This window comes from Ictidomys tridecemlineatus, chromosome 10, assembly GCF_052094955.1.
Source record: "Ictidomys tridecemlineatus isolate mIctTri1 chromosome 10, mIctTri1.hap1, whole genome shotgun sequence".
Lineage (NCBI taxonomy): Eukaryota > Metazoa > Chordata > Mammalia > Rodentia > Sciuridae > Ictidomys > Ictidomys tridecemlineatus.
The window spans coordinates 79,408,974-79,430,087 of record NC_135486.1 but is presented as its reverse complement, the minus strand read 5'-3'; the positions used below and the strand labels follow the sequence as shown (position 1 = coordinate 79,430,087).

Below are 21,114 nucleotides of genomic sequence, written 5' to 3'. Positions count from 1 at the left end.
ATGTCCCTCAAAGGCCTTTGTGTCAAAGGCTCGGTCACCAGGCTGTGCTGCTATTGGGAGGGGAGCAACACTGAGGAGGGGGGCCTGCTGTGTCAGATAGGAGGACAGCTTCCTAGGTTGGAATCATCCAAAGATGTGGAAATGAATTTCTCAGTTTCTGGAAGCCAGCTTATAGATGTGTAAATCCAAAAGGAGAAGCAGGGGACACATAGAGGTGGACTGAAGTCACGACAAGGAATACAGAATATACCCAGTCCTCCTGCTCACTCCATGAACAGAAGGTGGGGACAGGGGACAGAGTTCAACCACAAACATCCCCTCAATAAATCCAGATGTTTCAATGATAAGTTAATTTTATTGGGAAGTTTTAGAACAACATCTTTAGTTACATAGGTTTGCTTCTTTTTTTTTTTATTTTTTCCTATTCTTTCTTTCTCTCTCTCTTTTTTAAACCAGTAGATTGACTTTTGACAGAAATAGAAAGTTCGCTGCTCCCAGTCCTATATTTGTGAGGATTTCCCATCAATTCAGATCATCTGGATTCCAGTGTTTTGTTGGTCTCATCTGAAAACAATGCCTTTACTCTGAGGTTTTTTTCCCCTCGTACCACAGAAGTAGAGCTTGAACAAGTTAGGGCATAGTCCAGCTTTAAGCCTGTCCACTCTTCAGTTCTAGAGAATGCCTTTTGCACTGCCAGGACTGGAAGGTTGCAGTGGAATTAGATTTCTCAAAAATTGATATCGTAAGAAGAGTGTGCTGCCGGGGATTGATGGTGCTTTGTTCTCCGCTGTTTATGGCAGAAGCACAGCACCCAGCACGTACCAGGTGTTGGACAATACCTGCTGGCAGTCTCAATGACCATTCATCACTTTCTGGAGAGATGAAGGATCATGAGCATAAAGAAGAAAAATTCACAAAATATTAGAATTAGAAGTGAATTGGCAGACCTTCTAGGAAATACTCTTAGAAGGCCATTCTTGGTTACTGGAGTTCTTCTTGACTCTCCTGTGTCACTGGTTTTCAAAATAAGTAACTGGTTAGGAAGGCTATTGCATCTGACTGAGAGCTAATCTCATCAACTCGGCTGGCTGGGCCCAGCCAACTCCCCTGTATCTCCTTTGGATATTTAAAATCATATCCTGTGGGATTCGCTGTAGGAGAATTGCCAGCCTCATACTTGTTACAACATTGACCTATTTCTTAATAGCCAATAATTTGCTTAGTTATACAAGGATAAGTACCTAATTCAGGCTTAATGAGGCCTAGGTCAGTACAAAGACACAGCCCTACTCAAAAACTGGTGAAGGTGAAATTTTGAATCTAAAGTTCTATAAATGGCGTCGCTGGCCAAAAATATTTACCCAGTTCTTACCCTGCACTCTGAAGACCCAGAGCCACCCCTGACCCCAAGCAGTGTGGGTCAGATGTCAGACAGGCTTATAGGAAACCTGGATAAAGCAGTAGCTGAATCCGGGTTCAGTGGCACACACCTGTAATCCCAGCCACTTGGGAGGCTGAGGCAGAAGGATCCCAAGTTCAAAACCAGCCTGGGCAACTTAGTGAGACCCTGTCTCAAAGTAAGAATTAAAAAGGGCTGGGGATGTAGCTCAGTAGTAGAGCACTTGCTTAGCATTTCCAAGGCTCTAGGTTCCATCCCCAGCACCAAAAAAAAAAAAAAAAAGCAGTAGCTAGTGAAAGCAGCACCAGCACTTTCCCTGAATTTGACTTGAAATTTTTTATTCTTATTATGTTTGGACCTTCAGAAGATTCATTCAGCCAAGCTGACTTATGACACGAAATAACTAGTTAACCATACCTACTAATCACATAAATATGGTTTATGGAGTGATGTAAAATGGTTTATGAAATCATTTTTGAAACCATCTTTTCAACAGTAATTACACCGGTTCTGTAATACCGTAAAGCCAGTGATGTTGGCAAGAATTAGCCCAAGCATCTTTAATATTCTGATGATTATCATGCAAAATTGCCACGGCAGTAAAATGACAGGGTTGTGCTTAATTTCTCTTCTTCCAGCGCATTTCCCTTCTATTTTTTCCCCTTTTACATTAAAACATACTTCATAGCATTTCATCATGGGAGAAGGCTGCGTCAGTTTCCAGTTGCTGTAATTTAGTTAAACCATAAAATTGTTTCCAGATTACCAACCATGAAATGGAAAGACAATCTTATTTATGAATTTATAAATCAGATAATCTCCCTCAAATGAATCCTGAAACCAGAAACTCTTTGATGATTAACTAAGAGGGGGAAACTTTTCTCATTACCATGTGTCAAAAGAATTGTATTTTCGTAGGGTGGTTTTGGCTGAGACAGACGCTGCCATGCGTTGCCAGCCGCGCTGTCCTCAGACCCTCCTGTTTTCTGGGCAAAGGGAGAGATGCGCTCCCCATCTGCTGCCTGGCCCAAGCATCTGAACCCTCTGAGGAGGACGTCAGTCATCTGACTCCATGTCTCTGTTACATTATTATGTCCTTCCTGGTGGCCCTGCAGGGGACGCTGCCTGGAAGAGGCCACCAAGGGAGGGTTCATGCACTAACTCCCAATACTAGAAGGAGCACAGAGCACCTGGATGCCCACTGGACACAGGGCTTTGGTTCCTGAGCAGCTCATCTCACTTCTTAACCACTTCTTAACCACAGCCATCTAGAATCTAACAATGCCATGCCACTTAAAAAACAGAAAAGATATGTTTGTAGGAAGTCCTACAACTATGTCCTGAAAGATAAGGGAATGAGATGTGATTGGGGAATTGTCTCTTTCCACGTCCTAAAACCTTTATCTGGGGAAAGCCCAGGAGAGAATCCAGGTACCCACAGAGCTGGGGAAAATACCTGTTCCCCCTGCAGACTCCTGGGTGGAGATGACTTGGGCTGTGCTGTGACCTTCTAGATTTCTAACCATCATGATAAACCAGTTAAAGATCAATGTTATTTATCCAGAATCATTCTGGTGCTATGTTTGGGGGCATTTTGTTGTTGTTGTTGTTCGCTTGTTTCATTATTTTCCTTTTTTTCCTGCTCTTCTTTCTTGGGTAAGGTAATGAAAGCCTCTGTTGATCAGAGAGGGACCAGAAGGAACCCCTCATAGCTCCAGTGGTGTAATCGGTCAGTGCAGAGTACTTTCAAGAACACTGGTTTAACCCTAATCAGCATTGTGCCCAGGAACAGCGTTGGAATCCCAGCATTCCCTTCTACCACTTCCCTCCTAGCAGATTCTTCTTTATCCTATACAGCTGTAGACTTACTTTTTTTTTTCATTTCTTAATATTGCTGTCTTCTTTGCATACTTGGGCTGTCACCATGCCTCACTATCTCACACCCCAGTTGTACTTCTTAACCACAGCCATCTAGAATCTAAAATAGCCATGCCACTTAAAAAAAAAAAAACAGAAAAGATATGTTCTTTGCATTTGCCTGAGATTAAATAAGATGACTAAACCTGTAATTCTGAAGGGAACCCCTGTCTTAGGGTCATAAATTTGGCTTCAAGCACTTCAGGGGACAGAGGCAGCCCCTGTGGGACAATTAATGGCAATGGAAGACATTCACCTGGTACTGAGCACTTTCCCAAGAAAGTCATTAATTTCCCAAGAGTTTGTGGGTCTGTATCTCCAGCACCATCACCGTCACCCCAATGTTTCTGAGATGTCACTGTGTGATTTGGTTTGATAAACTTGGGATTTCCATTTGGTTTTTACTAAAACTGCTTTCCTTATTTGGATTTCTTACTAATCTTTCTCTTTTGACACATTAACTACTTTATGGGAAAGAGGTGTATCTGAAAATGCTCTACAGCACCCTCAGGTGCACCTGGAGACATTTGCTAAGTCACTCCATAGAGATGTGTGTCCACGTTCACCATTGGAGATTTCTTTCTGCTCCATTAGAACCGAGAAATAATACTATCAATACTTAATTATTTTTTTCTTTTTGGGGTCTACAGCCATTAACTAACTACCCTTACTGCCTAGCTTATGTCTGAAAAATTCAGTGTTGTGACAAACCAACCATTTTAAACTAAAGAAAATGTATGGACTTCTGAAGTCAGAGGCTTGGAATTGCAAAACTGAAATTTCACCTGGCATGATAGGTCACATTCCAAGGCCCAACTCATTTCTCCTGTGCTTGAAAATGTTCAATTGCCATAAAATTCAGGACATGCATATATCATCTCTCAATGAGCTCAACTTCATGGAAGAATAGATCACTATGACTTGTACCATTGAGTACCAGATAAAGTCACTGGACTCTATTTGAGAGTCATCGTGTGTGCCTGTGCTGTTTGTAACATAGGAATCACTGAGGTTCATATTAGAGGACCAGGAACTGAGACCCACAGTGGCCACTTATCCCAAGCTCACATAGGACACCTGCTCATGGGGAATGATGGTGAGATACCCACACTATTTAAGCCATTCTCCCTCTCTTCCTGTTTTAACTACGAGGTATGCATAAGTGAATTCACAGGAGGTGACATTTGATGCTCTCCTCATATAGACAGTTGTTTTTATAATGTGTACAAAATAATGTAACAGTTCTGTGAAACATTTGAGGTCCGGAAATGTGAACCTGTTTGAAATGTCTGACACGACTTTTGTGAACCTTGAAGACAGAGAGGTACGGTATCTGCCCTGAGTCAATAACAAAGGGAGTTTTTTATCGACGCCTTGAGTTATCAAGTTGTTAGGGATGTTCATTTTCCTGCCTGATCCTATAAAAAAAGCCTCTAGGCTAAAATTTCTACAACATTAGATTGAGCATCATCTTTTCCCAAAAATACACTGATTTCAATCATATTTTCCATGGTCTTAATAAGAGACATTTGCTTGTGTTGCCCTTGGGCTATAAAAGAAGTGTAAATACACACACAGCCAAACATCTCCATCATTCACACCAAAACCATCCTGCAGTCTCCCAGCAGAGAAGAACAGATTACAACTGTGTGTGACTGTGCAGTACCTGGCCTAGGGTCTCCCTGGTCCAGAGAGGAGCCGTTTTGTGTAAGGTCAAATAATGAAGCAGGGCAGAAAGACTCAAAAACACATCCTGTGCCAACCAAAGAATTTGAGGGCGATTCCTCCCTTCCTTCCAGTTTTCCGGGAGGCCTCTGCTAGTCTGCACAGTGTCTTTTTAATTGAGGTCACTGTCTTACAACTCTGATCATCCAATCGATCTCAGCCAAGGACTTGCAGGCACTTCCGGTTTCTGAGCCAGGTTGGGGTGAACTTTGGCGGCTTCTAGGTGGTACCTTTTATAACCCTCTGGTGGATCATTCACCTAGAAAAAACAGTCTGAAAGTCAATAAGAGCTTTAACAAACAATTCTCTTGTTTTACAGAGAGAGGATGCAAGCCATGGAGAAGCAGATTGCCAGTTTAACTGGCCTTGTTCAGTCTGCACTTTTTAAAGGGCCCATTACAAGTAGTAGCAAAGATGCATCTAGGTAAAAAGAAACCAGCTATCCAATTAAAGAGTTAAATTCAATCTGTTTCTCTTTAATCATTAAAATCATTCATTCATTCAAATTCCTTTCCTCATAATCATTTCAAGGCTAAAATATTGGAGTCTCTATGAATCATGATTTTTATATTTGTTTTGTTTTGTTTTTGTTTTTGTTCTGATAATTCTTGGACGAAGGTTAACTTTGGCCCAAGAAGGGTAAATGGGCTTCCCAGTGCATGTGGCTTCATGGACCACTCCTTGCGCAGTGCCCGCAACCGCCATCCACGCGTGTCCACGTCTGCCACCATCTGAAAGTCACGAGTGTGCCTGGCTACATTTCACAGTATCAGATGCACACCCGGGAAGCCTTTTCCATCCAAGCTAGTCATGGTGCTGATGCCAAAATACCCTCATTGCTTAATCTCATCACGGCTAATTGCTTAGAATCATGATTGGAAGGTACCGAAAAATAAGGGCATTTTGGAAAGTACGTAGCTGACTCTCTATTTCTTTCATTCAGCGAGAAAATGATGAAAACGACAGCCAACAGGAACCACACAGAAAGTGCAGGTAAGTAAATGTTCTTGGGAGGTCTGGGAGCCTGCTGGCTTCAGAGCTAGTTAACCTTTCCCAAAGTCACCCAGTTTTTGTGCTTTGGAAGGCTTTTGGGATAATTCCCTACACTACAGCTTCCCGCTAGTGCTGAAAAAGCAGAGTGAGTCATTGATTCAGGGGATGAAAAGTTGTCATCTTTATTCATTCATTCATTCATTCATTCACTTGCTGCTACATTAATTCATTTATATGACCACACACCCAAGACACACTAGTGTGCCTAGCACTGGACAAGGATGGTGGGCATCAGACACAGGGCTGCCTGGACTCCTGTGGGAAAACTGAGAAGAGGACAAGTAATTTTATGTGTGTTGAGTTTCAAGAAGGACAAGATAAATGTTTAACCCACAGGGCTAGCCCTTACCAAGAGCATCCCCTTGAGAAAGTGACAAAGTGAAGTACAAAGGATGGCCAGGATTGAGGGAGGTGAACACAGGCAGGAACCATCCAGATGGAGGGAACTCAAGATGTTATCCTAACTGGAAAGTGAAGCCACTGGAAGATTGGAAACCGGGTAAACACATCAGCCCAGCTGCAGCGTGAGAATAGGTGAGAAGGGCGAGAACCAGTAGGGAGCAGCCAGTGGACCAGGTGAGAGAAGAAGGTGCATCTGGACCCGGCTCTGCTTTTTAAATGCCAGCCTTCTCCAAGAAGAGGACCGTTGCCTTCACTAGAGGAGTTTCCTAGTGTCCAAAGATATGCAATGACAGCCTCCCCCTGCATTCCCCAGGCAGGGCTCTGTCAAGAAGATATAGCCTCCCCCCACACACCTCCTTCAAGTTAGAATGGAAATCATTAGCAGAAATGTGTTCAGATGCTAAATTACCCAGAAACATATGTCAAGTTGGGTCAAACCCCTTATTTGGGGAAACCACATCTACTTGTTTTGTGCAGTAGAGTAGAGTGGACAGAATTTGGGACTTAAGTTTAATCCTCTGCTGGCCCTGGTTCACGCTGGCTGAGCACAGTTGAGCTCTAAAGTGAGCAGGCCTGCTTTTCCAGCATTTTGCTTAGAAATCAATCAGTGGCCTTGGCCAAAGCCAGAGAATTATTTCATGGAAATTGCTAAAACTTGTTTTCAGAGCAATTGCCAGTTTCTCTTGGAGATAGTTATTCGTTCATTTAGTTTCTTATTTATTATGAACCGGGGGGGTGGAGGGAGGAAACTACCCAATACTAAAACCTTCCCTCCCTTTGGGATCCTTATTAGAAATGATTAGTGTCTGATACCATTGTTCTGATCAATATGCACATGCTGGTTTGTATTCTCCTTCTATTCCTTCCCCCTTTTGTGGAATAATAACAGGAAACATTTAGTAAGTGCTTTCTATGTGTCATACACTATTCTGGGGTTTTTTTTTTTTTTTTTTTCATGCATCAACCCATTAACTCCTGACTACAGCCTCCAGGATGAGGAGCAATTGTATTTCTGTGTTTCCAATAAGGAAACTGAACACATTATCCACACACGTGACACCTTTCAACCTAGTTCACATACCTGTCGTTTTATCCCATTGTTTTATTTAAAGATACCCTAGTCCCTTAAAAGATATACAAGCTGTTTTTGTTGTTTTGATTTGAAAAATTTTGTAAATGTCTCTTTTGAGCATGGGGGAAGGAGAAAGTCTTAATATCCTTGGATATTTTCCCCAAATTGGAATCAATACGTCCAAAGGGACAAGCAGTTTAGTAGCCCTGGCGACATGCTGCTGGCTTTCTCTTTCTAAAGGCTGAACCGATTTAGTGCCATTGGCAATGGAGGTGTGCTCTTGCTCTCCACGTCTCTGCTGAGTTTGGTCTTTCTCATTCTCATGTAGCAAGATCCTGTCCACAGGGGTGTAGTTGCCATAGCAGCTCTATACAGTGCACAAAATACATGAATGCTTCCAGAATCCTAGGAAGTATTATCCCTGTTCTGTAGACAAACAAAATTATATAGAAGTCGGGGAACTCATCTGACCAAAAGGGAGGAAAACCAGACTTTCCTGGTTACCTTAGGAGTATGTAGTTTACTGTCGATATGAGATCAGAAGGAACCTCCCATTTCCAAGGCATAGGACGTGTTATACTGTGCATTATATCACTTAACACACATAAACCTATAAGGAAGTGTTTCTGTCCATATTTTATGTAAAAGGAGTGACGCTCAGAGTTCAAATTACTCAAAGTCACACAGCTAAAAAGAATGACAGCCTGTCTTGCCAAACCCCAATCCATGTTCATTCTATTACAATAAATTCATGTCAAATGTGTACTTTATAAGATTCAAATTAAGATGTAACTGACAAAAAGAAATTCCCAAGAGCAGGTTAAGTACTCAGAAAATAATACAATCCTAAGGACTACCCTATGTTGACTCTCACTAAACCAGGCCTGAGAGGGACAGAATATGAATACCCATGTATGGGCCTTGGGGTGGGGTGCAGAATCCCAGGTCTCATGAGTCTAATCTAAGTGGGGACCTGCTGATGGTATCCAACCAGCAGATCATTTCCATCCTGAATTGAGACTTTGGTGCATTTACCTATAGATCTCAGCCAGGCACTCCTGCCACCTCTGGCCTCTATACCTTCTGAGACTCTAGGTGAGGAGAGGAGAGCTGACAGAGTCCCTCTCTGCCCTCTGCCCAGAGGAATAATACATCTAACAGTGCAAGGACTTCCCCTGTGCCAGACTAGCAGTTAAGTGTGTCACTCCGTTAGCCTACACAATAACTCTTAAGCCCATTTTACAGATAAGGAATCAGAATCCATCAGATTCAGTTACTTGCTCAAGATCAGACTCTAAAGTGGATACTGAGAATGATTCTCAGGTTGTGACTTAAATAATTGAGTGGATTTAGTACTCCTGGCTACAATTAGGTCTGTAGAAACAGAAGATGAGTGGAAATAATCAATTTAACCTACTCGTGGGAAAGTCCAGTAGTGACTTGAAGCAATTGGTATATGAAGCTGAAGATATTTGTATGCTGGTGATAAGGACATGAGATAACTGGGCAGATGATGGAGGTGGAAATATCTCTCTAGAAAGCACATCCAGTGAGAAGACAAGCAGGCCCAGGACAGTACCTGCCAGGATTTCAAGGGTTGGCAGAGAAAGGAATTAGGAAAGAGATTGACCAAGAAGGAGCAGAAGAGGAGGGCAAGGGAGAGGAAAAGTTCAAAGTAACTGTAGAAAAATGACTGACAAAGCTCAGTGTCACATTGCAATGAAGTCATGTCAGCCCTGGAGCACATCCACTGGACTGACAACTAGGAAAACACTGATCACCTTACAAACAGCCATTTCCATGAATGATGGAGTAGAAACCAAATGGGGTGAGCTAAGAGGCTTTAGAAGAAGACATAGGTATCTCAAAAAATGAGTGTGGGACTGGGGATGCAGCTCAGAGGAACAGCTGTTGTATAGCATGTGTGAGGACCAGGGTTTAATCCTCAGCACCTCAAAATAAAGGAGGGGATAGATTCTGTAAAGACCATTTGACTGTGAATGCCACTTCTCAGCATTTAGCTCTCACAGATAGATAGCATGTAGACTCGACCTCTTTTCTCTAACAGTTAAAGATTGGTGAGGTGCAGTGGTGCCCTCAGAATGTTTAGAGAGACCGAGAGGAATGTTGAAGGAAGGTGAGCCCTCACCTGGCTGAAGAATTAGCAGAACGGTTCCTCTTACCAAACAGGAGGTAATAGTTAGTTAGCAAAGTGTTATTTTTGTTGGAGAAACACTTCAATGGTGCCATTCATTGAACACATAATATTATTTTGTGGGGGGTAGGGTTGTTGGCATGTGCATGCACGTGCGCTTAGGCCTCCACATAGGAAATGATGATAAAAGTAATGTGGCTGATTCCCAAGAGGACGACTTCCGCCTGACTGTGATCCCCCATAGAATAATTGACCTTGGAAAACATCAATTCTGACATGCTGCTGTCATTGGGAATGTTATTGGATGTTGTTTTACTTCGTCCCTTCACAGTGGAGAACAGGCTTTTGAACAATTGCAGAGATAGCACATATTGCTCATTTTGAGGGCAGTTTTCATTTTGGGGTAGAGGAAGGGGACATCCTGATAAGAGTGACTATGTAGGCTCATAAAAGCTTGCTTTCTGGTGTGCTGGGGTTCCTTTGTAAATCTTTTAAGATGCCTCTAATCTGCTCTCCTGATTTCCCCCAAGTGGCCCTTAGAGAGGCAAGGAAGAGACCTGCTCTCTTTGGACAGTCTCTTAAGTATGATGAACCTGTATGCTGTCCACTCTCCACTAGTGTTGTAGAGGCCAAGCTAGTCAGAGCACAGTGGCCAGCACTCCCTGACTCATAGCAGGCCAGCTTTTTAGCCCACGGCATCAGCTCCACTGAGGCTTTGCAGGGTGGTGTGTGCTGGGGAAAGAAGGGGCCCATTGGTTGCTAAGCCAGAATGGAAAGCCAGACCTCTGCTAGGTAACCAACCACTCTGGGTTGTATAATAGGGTTCTGTCCAGCAAGGCCAGCCTGGCCCATTACAAAGCTTTTGAACAGATGTTTGTGTGTGCATGTGTTCATGTGTGTGCATATGTATGTGCATGTGTATAAGTTAGTGACTCATCCACTCTGGAGGCCTGTTCCAAACAGTTGCCTGAAAAAGGAGGCAGTCCCTTCTTTTTGTTCCCATTCCTTAAACTTCACTACTTGGATTCTTTTCAAGTCCTTTTACAAACAAACTTGGCCAAATCGGGCCCTTCCCTGATGGTCTTACGAAATATATGTGGATTATTTAAGTTGAACTCGAAAAACAAAAGTTTATGGCAACTATAAAATAACTTAGGAAGAGTTCCCCAGCTCTGCCCTATGCCCCCTCGGTTCTGGGGATGGAACCCAGGGCCCCACCCATGCTAGGTAAATGTGCTGCCACAGAGCCACACCCCAGAAAAGTTGCCTGGAAGAGTTGCTTTCTGCTGACTTTTTAAATTCTATTCCTAAAGAATTTTGGAGTCACGCCTCATTTTCTTACTAAAGGAGATGTGTGCAGAAGTCGTACTTCTTTGGGGTTTGGGAAACCTGCAGGAGTTCAGGAGAGAACCAAGCCCTTATTATCTTGGTGATCACCCAACTCTTGTCCAGAAACGAGGTGTGCATCCTTAGGGTACACTGCCATGCAGGACACAGTCGCATGAATCTTAAAGTTATTTTTTCTGTATGTGCACTCTGTAGATTTAAAAATCTAAGAACTAACAATAAGAATATAAAATTTATATGGAATACCACCAATGGGATACTGTTAATACTTTGTTTTATATAAATATACATATACATACATAAATATACACAGACGCATATATGTATGTATGTGTGTATTTTTTAACTTTCCTCCATGCAAACCTGTGTGCTTACAGAAGATAGGAAGGGGTGGGAGGGAGGAAGAAGAGGAGAGAGGGAGGGAGAGAGCAGCGGGGACATTTAACTTCCTTAATGTGGCATCGAGCTGTGCACTCTGCTCTGTGGTCTACCATCCTCTAGCACTAAACTTCCAGAACATGGTATTTACAGACTACATCCCATAACATTGTGTGGCTTGTAACCATGCTTCATAAGGAAGCAAATGGCACTCTTAAAGTTACTAGAACTCTGTATTGAGATGGGGCTCAGAGCCTGAACTTCCCTCCATGACATTCTAAGGTCCTTTGCTGCTCTTTTCTCATAGGAACTCCCCACATTTCTGGAGGGAAGACTCTGGGCGCCCAAGAGGCCGGGGTACCGCCCAGCCAGCCCCTGCCTACAGGCGCCTCGGCCATCCACATGAGCCTGCTGGACATGAAGCGAAGTGTGGCTGAACTCAAGCTCCAGCTCCAGCAGATGAGACAACTCCAGGTATCCCTCATGAATGCACCCTCTGTCTCACCTCCTCCCCTAGCCCACCCCACTGCATCCTCTCTGGGCTCTTTCTGCCATCTTTTTCCTAGGGGCTAATTGAAGACCTGAAGCATTAGAACCATAATGACCTGGTTTCCCCTGCACAACTTAATCCTGGTCTAGAGCCTTCTGCTGCAACTACAGGCCATCTATAATGATTTCTTTAAGTGGTACATGCTCTTACACATGACAAAAGAAAAAAAATACTATTCACATTTGCTGTTGGAGAAGACTTGAATAGACAGGAGCCCTGTGGAGCATTCTAACAGCCAGTTAAGGCTGCCAGCTCAGTGTAGGCTCCTTCTTTCTCCCCAGGGAGCAGGCGCAAGGTGCTACAGTCAGCCAAGCTTTTTTTGTTTTTTGTTTTTGTTTTTTTTATTTATTTATATGCAAGGAACCATGATGTATTTAGAACTATGAATTTAGAATAGAAGATGAATTCATAAAGAAAAAAGCCATCCTGGATGATTTGTTGAGAAAAACATCTGCATTTTATTTGCATAGTATGTTCCAAGTTTTTTTATCCTTTTCCTTTGTTGAGGAATATATATACTATAGGGGAATCAAAGGGGAGAGAAAATAACTCTCATGTCACAAATCTTGGTCAAAAAATCCCGTAAATCTTACACTGCATAAAACTTCTATAACTTGGTATAAGGACTAAGGAGCTGGCTTGCATGTCTCTTTATGAGGTCACAGGATTGCTTCATGGATCAGCCTCACACCTCCCTGCCTATTGTGGTAGGTGGAGCACCGAGGATATAGTTCTGGCTCAGACTTTATTCAAGATATTCCCTGGCTTCCTTCAAGAAGCTCTTGGGCTGGTTGTGGTGGTGCATGTCTATAATCCCAGTGGCTCAGGAAGCTGAGACAGGAGGATCGTGAGTTCCAAGCCAGCCACAGCAATGGTGAGGCCCTAGTATCTCAGTGAGACCCTGCCTCTAAATAAAATACAAAACAGGGCTGAGGATGTAGCTCAGTGGTCAAATGTCCCTAAGTTCAATCCCCAGTATAACCCCCCCAAGAATAAAACAAAAAAAAGTTCATGAGCCAAACGTTGCTAACAGGAGAGCACACAGGAGCCACCACTGTAGCATCCTCAGGAGCCAGAAGAAGGCAACCCCCTTAGTCCCCAAGGTGCAGTAAGAAAGGTCTTTGAGTCACAGCTCTTCTGTCCCTTCCACACACTAATGACATAAACCCTACATTTTTCTCACCACCTTATTATGGCTAAGAAAATTATTTCCCCTTGCCCTCCGAATACCAGAGGACAAAAAGAGCAGCTGATTTGAGGGATCTGCCCCAAGGCCCTAGCTTAGGTCACAGGAGTTAATAGAAGAGACACACTGGTCAGTGCTCAGATCCCCACACCTTGGATATTTGGTGCAGATTTACTTACATCACTTCTGAATCATGTCGTCGGTGAAGTGGCCCATCCCTTGCACGGGCTTCTCCTTGCTTCACAATTTTTAAAGACTTTGCAATGAAATGAAGTATCCAGGCTGGGCTTGGGTTGTATGTTGGGGTGATGACACAGATGTCTTCAGTGTCCAGGCAGTAATGTAACAGGGGAAGTGAGGCGGGACAAGGGCAAAGTTGTCTCCTTAGAGAACCTTCACCACTCTGTCCTAGCCAACCCGTAGCCTGATGGTCGGTTATTTCAAGAGAATCTGGAAATACAGGTTTTACAGGAAATATATCTATCTTTAAATGTTGGAAAGTAATTAAACCCAATTGTTTAGTGCTCTGATGGCCAAAGGACACATCTGCAAGCCAGAGATGGTCAGGGTTTCTGCTCCTGCCTTTTGGCGCCACCTGCTGGCCATTTGGAAATTATGCTCTCCTTGTTGTGCTCCCTCCACCATAAGAAAAATGAGTGGATCTATCATTTATATACAGAAGTTGCTGGTTTGAGGACGAGAGAAGAGAAGTTATTGGTTTGAAGATGAGAAGTAGAATTAATTTAGCATCACTTTCTTACTTGCCCTATATATTTCATGGATGTTAAGGTGAATCTGTTAGCACATCTATGGTGTTCCTATCTGTAGCATTGCACTTTGGTGAATGGTGTCATTTGGTACTCCAGCTGCCTAGCAGAGGTCTCCTGCAACTTGCCACTCTTTGCAGCCTTGAACTTGAAGATTTTTGATCAAGGTCTAGGCCATTTTAACACCAAAGTTCCACTATTGCTTCAGAACTGCTCAAGTCCTCTGGCTCTCCGAAAATAAAGAACAATGTACAAATGTGCTTTTGAGCTTAGAAATGTCTATAGTTCTCAAGTACAGACATGTTGGGGAAGATAAACACCTTATTTCTTAACCCAGCTGCTATTGTTTCTACCTGTGACTTGGTATTCTTCCAGTTTGACTTCCCTCCCCCTCAGATTTCTATCTTTTCAGTCAGAGGAGTCTGTTTAAGACAAAAACAACTCAGAATAATTAAGCTATGGCAGCACCCATTCTCCTTCAGCATATGTATTATTATACAACAAAAATGAAGTGCAACCCCAAAGTGATTATAAGGCCAATAATGGAGCTATCATTAGAGATATGCGAAACTCTCTAGAAGAGTCTCAAAAGAACAAAAATTGAATTAGAAATTCAAATGTTCTTTGAACTGTGTTATAAAAATACTGAAACTGAATGAAATCTTTGTGCTTGGCAGTCAGCTCCAGTAATTAGATAATTAAATCATTGGAAAATCCTAGACTGCAAGCATATCGTATTTGAGCATCTCACTTTCAACACTGATGGATTCTTCTCAGGAATAGAAATGGGATGCAGACCCAGGAGGGTGTGTAGATTCTAGCAAGGCAGAAGGAAAGTTAAGGAAGGTAAAAGGAGCCTAAGCAGATCAAGAGAACTTCTGAAAATCACTTCATATAATTCTCTGCTCTGCAGTTTCACTTGAATTCTCTACAGATGGTTCTCAATCCTGGCTGTCCGTTAGAGCCACTCCAGGCTCTTAACAAAATGACCGATACTGAGGCACCCCTGCCAAAGTCTGACTTTAATGGTGTGGACTAGAGGTGTGGACTAGCTGGTGATTCTAGAATGTTCCAGGGCAAGAACTACTGCTCTCAGGTTATTATGGATGCTCATTCTTATAAGTACCTCACGGAACTGTTTAGATTTGTCAGCCATCACAGAAGGTCAAATAGGAACTAAGGAAGTTACGGACCAGTCTGTAAGAACAGAATACACAGTAACCTAAAGCCTCTTTTGCAGGGGCTAATCAGATGTGCTTAGGTATGCTTGGTAGGATAGCTACATGCATCTTTTATGTTGCTATTTTCCTGTTCCCAAATAACAGTCTATAATGGGCTAGCAACAATGGAAAATATTTTTCTTACTCACAATTGTTCTTCTTCAAAGATAATTATCTATGTATATTACCTTTCCTGATATGATTGGGGGGAGGTAGCTTTTTTCTGAGGGATGAACAACATCTTTTTCCCAAATGGCTCAGTCCTTGGATTTTGCCAAGGTAATTCCAGACTCATAGAAGCGACTACACTTCTAACCCTCCCTGTGGGCTGAGGAGAAATAAGTCTATAAAAGAGTTGGTGCAGGTTCTGTGGAAACCAAATGAGACTAGAAACATTCAACTTATTTAATTCCCACAATTTTTTTTCTTAGACCCTATCTCCTAATTATGATACTCATGACCAAAAAAAAAAAAAAAGAGTTATTCTGAATTTAATGTTACATTTTTAAGACTACTGGGAATTTGCTATTTCTTCCCAGAGAGGGAGGATCAACATAATAAAAGAAACAGCAGTACACAGAGCCCTTGTGTTAGAAATGATAAAACTCAATAGTTATCTGAATGTATCTTTTTATATGATACTACTTCTTGTTTCAGGGTCTTGTTTATTTTCTGATGTCCAAAATAATGGTCAGGGGAATGTGTATTCCGGAGAAAAGCACACCAGAAGTGGCTTGTGTGGAGAAAACCTGTTTCCTCCTGCCAGGCAGAAATAATAAATAAAACTAGTACAGGGCTTGAAAATTGGGCTGCTTGGTACAATATACCCAGCCTCAATCAGATCTTCAGACAATAAGAAGCTGTCTGAGATGGGGAGACAGCACCCAGATAACATGCAGCTGTGACCTGGCATCCTCTGTCTTGTTCCCTAAAGCCTGGGAGAACTTGTCCAGTTGCTCATGAGTCATTCTGGGGTCTGGTGATCATCATGAAATTTCCCAACTTTTGATGCAGTTGCTGTTCAGTATCACTGTTAGACAGAAAAAACCATTCCCATCACACTATCCAATGTGGTCAAAGCTGATTTTACCAAAGAAATCAAGAATAAGTACATGAAGTACAGGTCTATTTTTAGGTAGGTGGAATTTGATTTAAACAGTTTCCTACTTTGTTTATGACATTGATATGGATAACTCACTTGGCCCAATTAAAATTTTAATGTCCAAGAACATTATTTCTGCCTAAGTATGCTTATTAACGTGTCAAAGACATTGTCAGTAAATCATGTTTCCAGCTACGAAGGAATAACTGCAGATCTACTTGCCTTCCCACTGTTGACAGCTACAGAACTGAAAAGCAAATGAAACAACTAATTTCAGACACTAGGCAACAGATAACAGGGGTGTGATACATTGGAGAATGGGAACAAAGGTGGTAAGACCCACCAGTGACCCAGATTTCTGCCTAGAGACGCTTTTCAAATGTAATGCTTGGGATACCCCAAGCAGCCCAGGATCAGCTGCTGGGTTGAAATCAACATTTAGAGAGCTGAGGCAGCTAGAGTTTGTGGAATGGAGTACCAAGAAGAAGGAAGCTGTACACAGAAAGAACTATGTAAATCTGTGGGTCTGTTGTTGGGTCATAAGCCAGTTCTGTGTGGTGTGGAAAGACCACTGAGCCAGGCAAAGACCAAGTTGGGAGAGCTGGGGGCTGAAAACTTCCCAGAGCCCATACAGGCTTGGAAGCTGTTTTCAAGTTATGATGTTCATATTTTAACAGGAAAGAGTAGAGAAGCCTTGTAGAATACATGAGCATTCAGCAAAGAACAGAGAAAGGCTATGCTTCAGTCTTAAGGAACACCCTTAAGACTTCAAAGGCCAAAGTTGATCCACAAGTAACTGAACTGTCTAACCAGAGAAAGTCCAGAATCTATAAAGGAAAACAACAAAATCCCAAACTCCATGTCCAGCGTCTCATCAAAAATTACTAGACATAATGATTCTGAAAAATGTGATTTATAACCTTAAGAAAAAATCACCCAGTAGAAACCAACCAGAAATGACACAGATAATGAAGTCAGCAGCAAGGACTTCAAAATAGATATGATTCTTCTCAAGGATTTAAAGGAAAATGTGAACATAATAAAACAAGAAATGGAAAGGTACTTTTTTAAAATCCCAGTGCAGCTTTTAATGCTGAAAAGTATGGTATTTGAGCGGACTTAGATGAGTCACAGCCCAAACAAAATATCAGTCAACTTGAAAACATAGCAATAGTGACTCTCCAAGCTAAAGTATAAGAATAAAACAAACCAAAATTTAGTGCCCTGTGGAACAAAATCAAGGAGTCAGTAAAGGACAGAAAAATATTCAGAGATCAGGACTGTGATTTTGCCAACTTTGATGAAAGTTGTAAATCCAAGACCAAGAGAGCTCAATAAACACCTTTACCAGTTAGAACAAAAGAGACCACACCAAAGCAGGGTGTAATCAGATGCTAAAAATCAAAGAATAGGGCTGAGGTTGTGGCTCAGCTGTAGAGCGCTCGTCTAGCACGTGCGAGGCCCTAGGTTTGATCCTCAGCACCACATAAAAATAAATAAATAAAATAAAGGTATTGTGTCCAACTACAACTGAAAAATAAATCTTTTTTTAAAAAATCAAGGAATAACTAGGAAAATTTAAAAACAGCCAGAAGGGGGAAAAGAGAAATGAAATTATACAAAGAAACCTAAATAAGAGTGAATCCCAGCTTCTCATCAAAATATAAGCCACAAGACAATGGAAAAATCTCAGAAAATAGAGACCCTTCCCAACTCGTATCATGAAGCCAGTATTACCCTAAGGCAAAACCAGGTAGAAATATTATAGGAAAAGCACAGACCAGTATTCCTTATTAAAATAGATTCAGCAAATCCTTAACAGAATAATAGCAGTGAAATTCAACCATAGGTAAAAAAAGGATATAAATGTTCCTGGTAATACCAGATTGTTTTAATATGAAGAAAGTAATCAATATATTTGACCATACTAACAGTCCAAAGGAGAAAATCATATTATTTCAAGAAAAATTGAGAAAGCATGTGACAGAATTCACAACGGATAATGAAAACATATAGGGATCTAGGAGAAGTAAATGACCTTACACTACAGAAGGCATTTTAGTCATGGTGAAATGCTAAACGCATCCCATCACATCAGCGACAAGGCCAAGGGAATCTACTCTCACTTCTATTTCACACTGTCCTGAAGACCCTAGCAAGTACAAAAGGCTAGGAAAAGAAAAGCAGCATCCAGCCAGGGAAGGGTAGTGGGATGATCCCTGGAGCCTATAAGTTCAAGACCAGCCTGGCAACATAGTGAGAACCTCTCTCAAAACAAAACAAACCAACAGAAAGAAATAGAGGCATCCAGGTGGGAAGGTAAACAGTGTCATCGGTTTTACTCGCGGAGGACGTGATTGTGAGCATATGAAATCAAAAGGAATCTATAAGACGTACTAAGAAATAGAGTGAGCTACTATAAATAAGTGAAATCAACAAGATCAACAGAATCAGGGTAATATGTAAAAATACAAAAATGTTAGTGTACCTGTACAATGAAATACCACTCTGAAATAAAAAGAATAAATTGTTGAAACACTCAACAGCATGGCCAGGATCCCGAAAAACAAGTGTACTGTGCTAGGGATGGAGCTCAGAGGTAGAGTTCTTGCCTAGCGTGCATCAGGCCCTGCGTTCCATCCCCCACACTGCAAAACAAACAAACAACCACAGTGTACTCAATGAAAGAAGCCAGACACCAAAGAGTACATACTGACTGTATAATTCCACTTATATGACGTTCTAGGACAGGGGGAATTCATCTTTAATGACAGAAAGCAGACTGTGGCTTCCCTGGACTGAGGATTGGGGATTAATTGCAAAGGATAAGGAAGGAAAGTTTTAGAGTGATTAAAAAAAAAAAAAATGTCTTCTGGCCTTGGGGTGAGGATTATACTGGCCTATATATTTGTCCAAACTCACAGAACTCTGACTTAAGATGGGCATATTTTATTGGTTGTAAACCATACTCCATGGAGTTGATTTTCAAAAAAATTGAAATGTAAGTATCACCTCGTAAGCAAAAATAAACCAACGATTTGAGCTGCCAATAGCTTACTTACTGACTGAAAGCATTTTCTGTAAGCACTGTTTGCACTGTGCTGAGATGAAATGGGAACATTCCTGTGGCCTGGAGACAGCATCAAGGGACATGAAGCAGGGGGGGGAATAGAGGAAAAGGAGACAGAGAAACTAGGCAAATGTTTATTCCTCTAGAGGTCACGCATCACGGCCCATGTGTCAGCTGGACTGCTGGGAAGTGTTCCCTCTTTGGTCCTCTCAACTGGATCCCCTAAAGCCTCTCTTTCTGGGAATGAGGATAATAAAGCCTAGAATTCAAGGAGAATGCCTCCCTGCTCTTCTAGCACTTAAATATGATGTGCAGTTGTATTCTCCCAGGGCACCCGTCGTCTGCTCAGAAATATTAACATTAACACTCATACAACAAATATGTGTGTTGGCTACATACCGTGGGCCAGAAACTGTGCTTATAGCTGGGAACAAAACAGACGTGTTCCCTTATCTTGATAGAAGAACAACTTGGGGCAGTGGGAAGATAGTTTGAATTCAAATTTTTCCTGGTTCTAATCCTGACAGTGACTGCCAGGGAAGCAGGAAGAAATCCCTTGAACTTTCAGGGCTTCACTTTTCCTAGCTTTCAAATTTCAATTTTGAGAATCTGAAATATTCCAGCAGTAAATTTCTAGCTTGATGGCCATTGTTAATGCTCACTGCTAATGAGACCCTGGCACTGTCTGGGGATTGGGGCAGGAGGGTTGTTGCAGAGGGCTGCGCCCCGCAGATCAGAGCACAGTGACATCATCTGTACATTGGAGAGCCCTTTTCTTAGCCTCTGATGCTATTCTTGGTGGCAAATCAAATCATCTGAGAAGTTTAAAAATTCTCAAAGCTCAGGCTATACCTCAGACCAATTAAATCAGAATCTCTCGGGAGAGGGACTCACGCTTCCGTAACTTTCAGACTTGTTTAATTACCTGTTTTTTTGCCCCTTTCATGCCCATCACTCTTCATCCCCCCTACCTCCCTTTCAAAGGCAATGGCTCTGTGGAATTGGATCCAGGGCAGTGAATTGGGGCACACCATTTTGATAGCAGGTAGTATTGTTGTGGGTATTTAATTGACCTGTGCAGTGTTGACCCTGCCACAGTTACTGCGATTAGAGCAAGGTAGAACATTGAAGCTGAGCCCAGGGCATAGATGTAAACAAAGCCCAGGTTCTGTGAGCCCCCTCCATATTTTAATCATTTAGGAAACAATTATGGACTCTCCATCATTTTGTTATCCTCAACATTGCTGCTTCATGCTGTTCTTTCACTCCGCAGACATTTATTGGGTTTCTGCTCTGTGCTTGGCACAATGTCCTGGAGTCTTTGGAGAGCAGAAATTAACCAGGTGGAGGGAGAAGCATTCGAGAGGTTAAAATAGCAGGTGCAAAGTACCTGTGGTATAAAGAGCTTGGCCAGCCAGAGAAATTGAAAGTGTGTCTGGAGCACAGAGTGCTGGGTGCATGGAGAGAGGGGAGACTAGCCATGTGGGAAGGGGCCAGGCTGCCAAGCACCTTGTGGACAGGTTGGCTACAGGGAGCATGGCAGGAAGTTGCTTCCAAAACTGGTGCCTTTCAGAAATACTTTGACTGTTTGTAAGTCCACAGTAAAAAGACTTTAGCAAAACAATAAAAAAAACATTAGCAAAAGCAGTGTGAGAGCATGATTGTGAGTCATATACAGAAGGTCACCAAGAGTGGCACATTTTTATTTGGTTCCCTCCCAAACAAAACCACACGCCCTACCCTAAGTTTTCGCTCCCTGATAACAGTAGGT

The 21,114-nt window shown here is 42.2% G+C and overlaps 1 protein-coding gene across 25 annotated transcripts in view; it reads left to right on the top strand.

Annotated features, from left to right (window-relative positions):
• The window catches only part of Kiaa1217 (KIAA1217 ortholog), a 417,228-nt gene that overhangs the window by 364,365 nt on the left and 31,749 nt on the right, over window positions 1-21,114 (top strand). For 18 of the 25 annotated variants that reach the window (XM_040277708.2, XM_040277696.2, XM_040277697.2 and 15 more), the window contains 3 exons: window positions 5,361-5,465; window positions 5,985-6,034; window positions 11,756-11,922. In XM_040277708.2, coding sequence (XP_040133642.1) covers window positions 5,361-5,465; window positions 5,985-6,034; window positions 11,756-11,922 — 322 coding nt within the window. The remainder of the gene's footprint in view (window positions 1-5,360; window positions 5,466-5,984; window positions 6,035-11,755; window positions 11,923-21,114) is intronic. The other 7 variants (XM_040277700.2, XM_078023312.1, XM_078023313.1 and 4 more) reach the window with 1 other exon arrangement.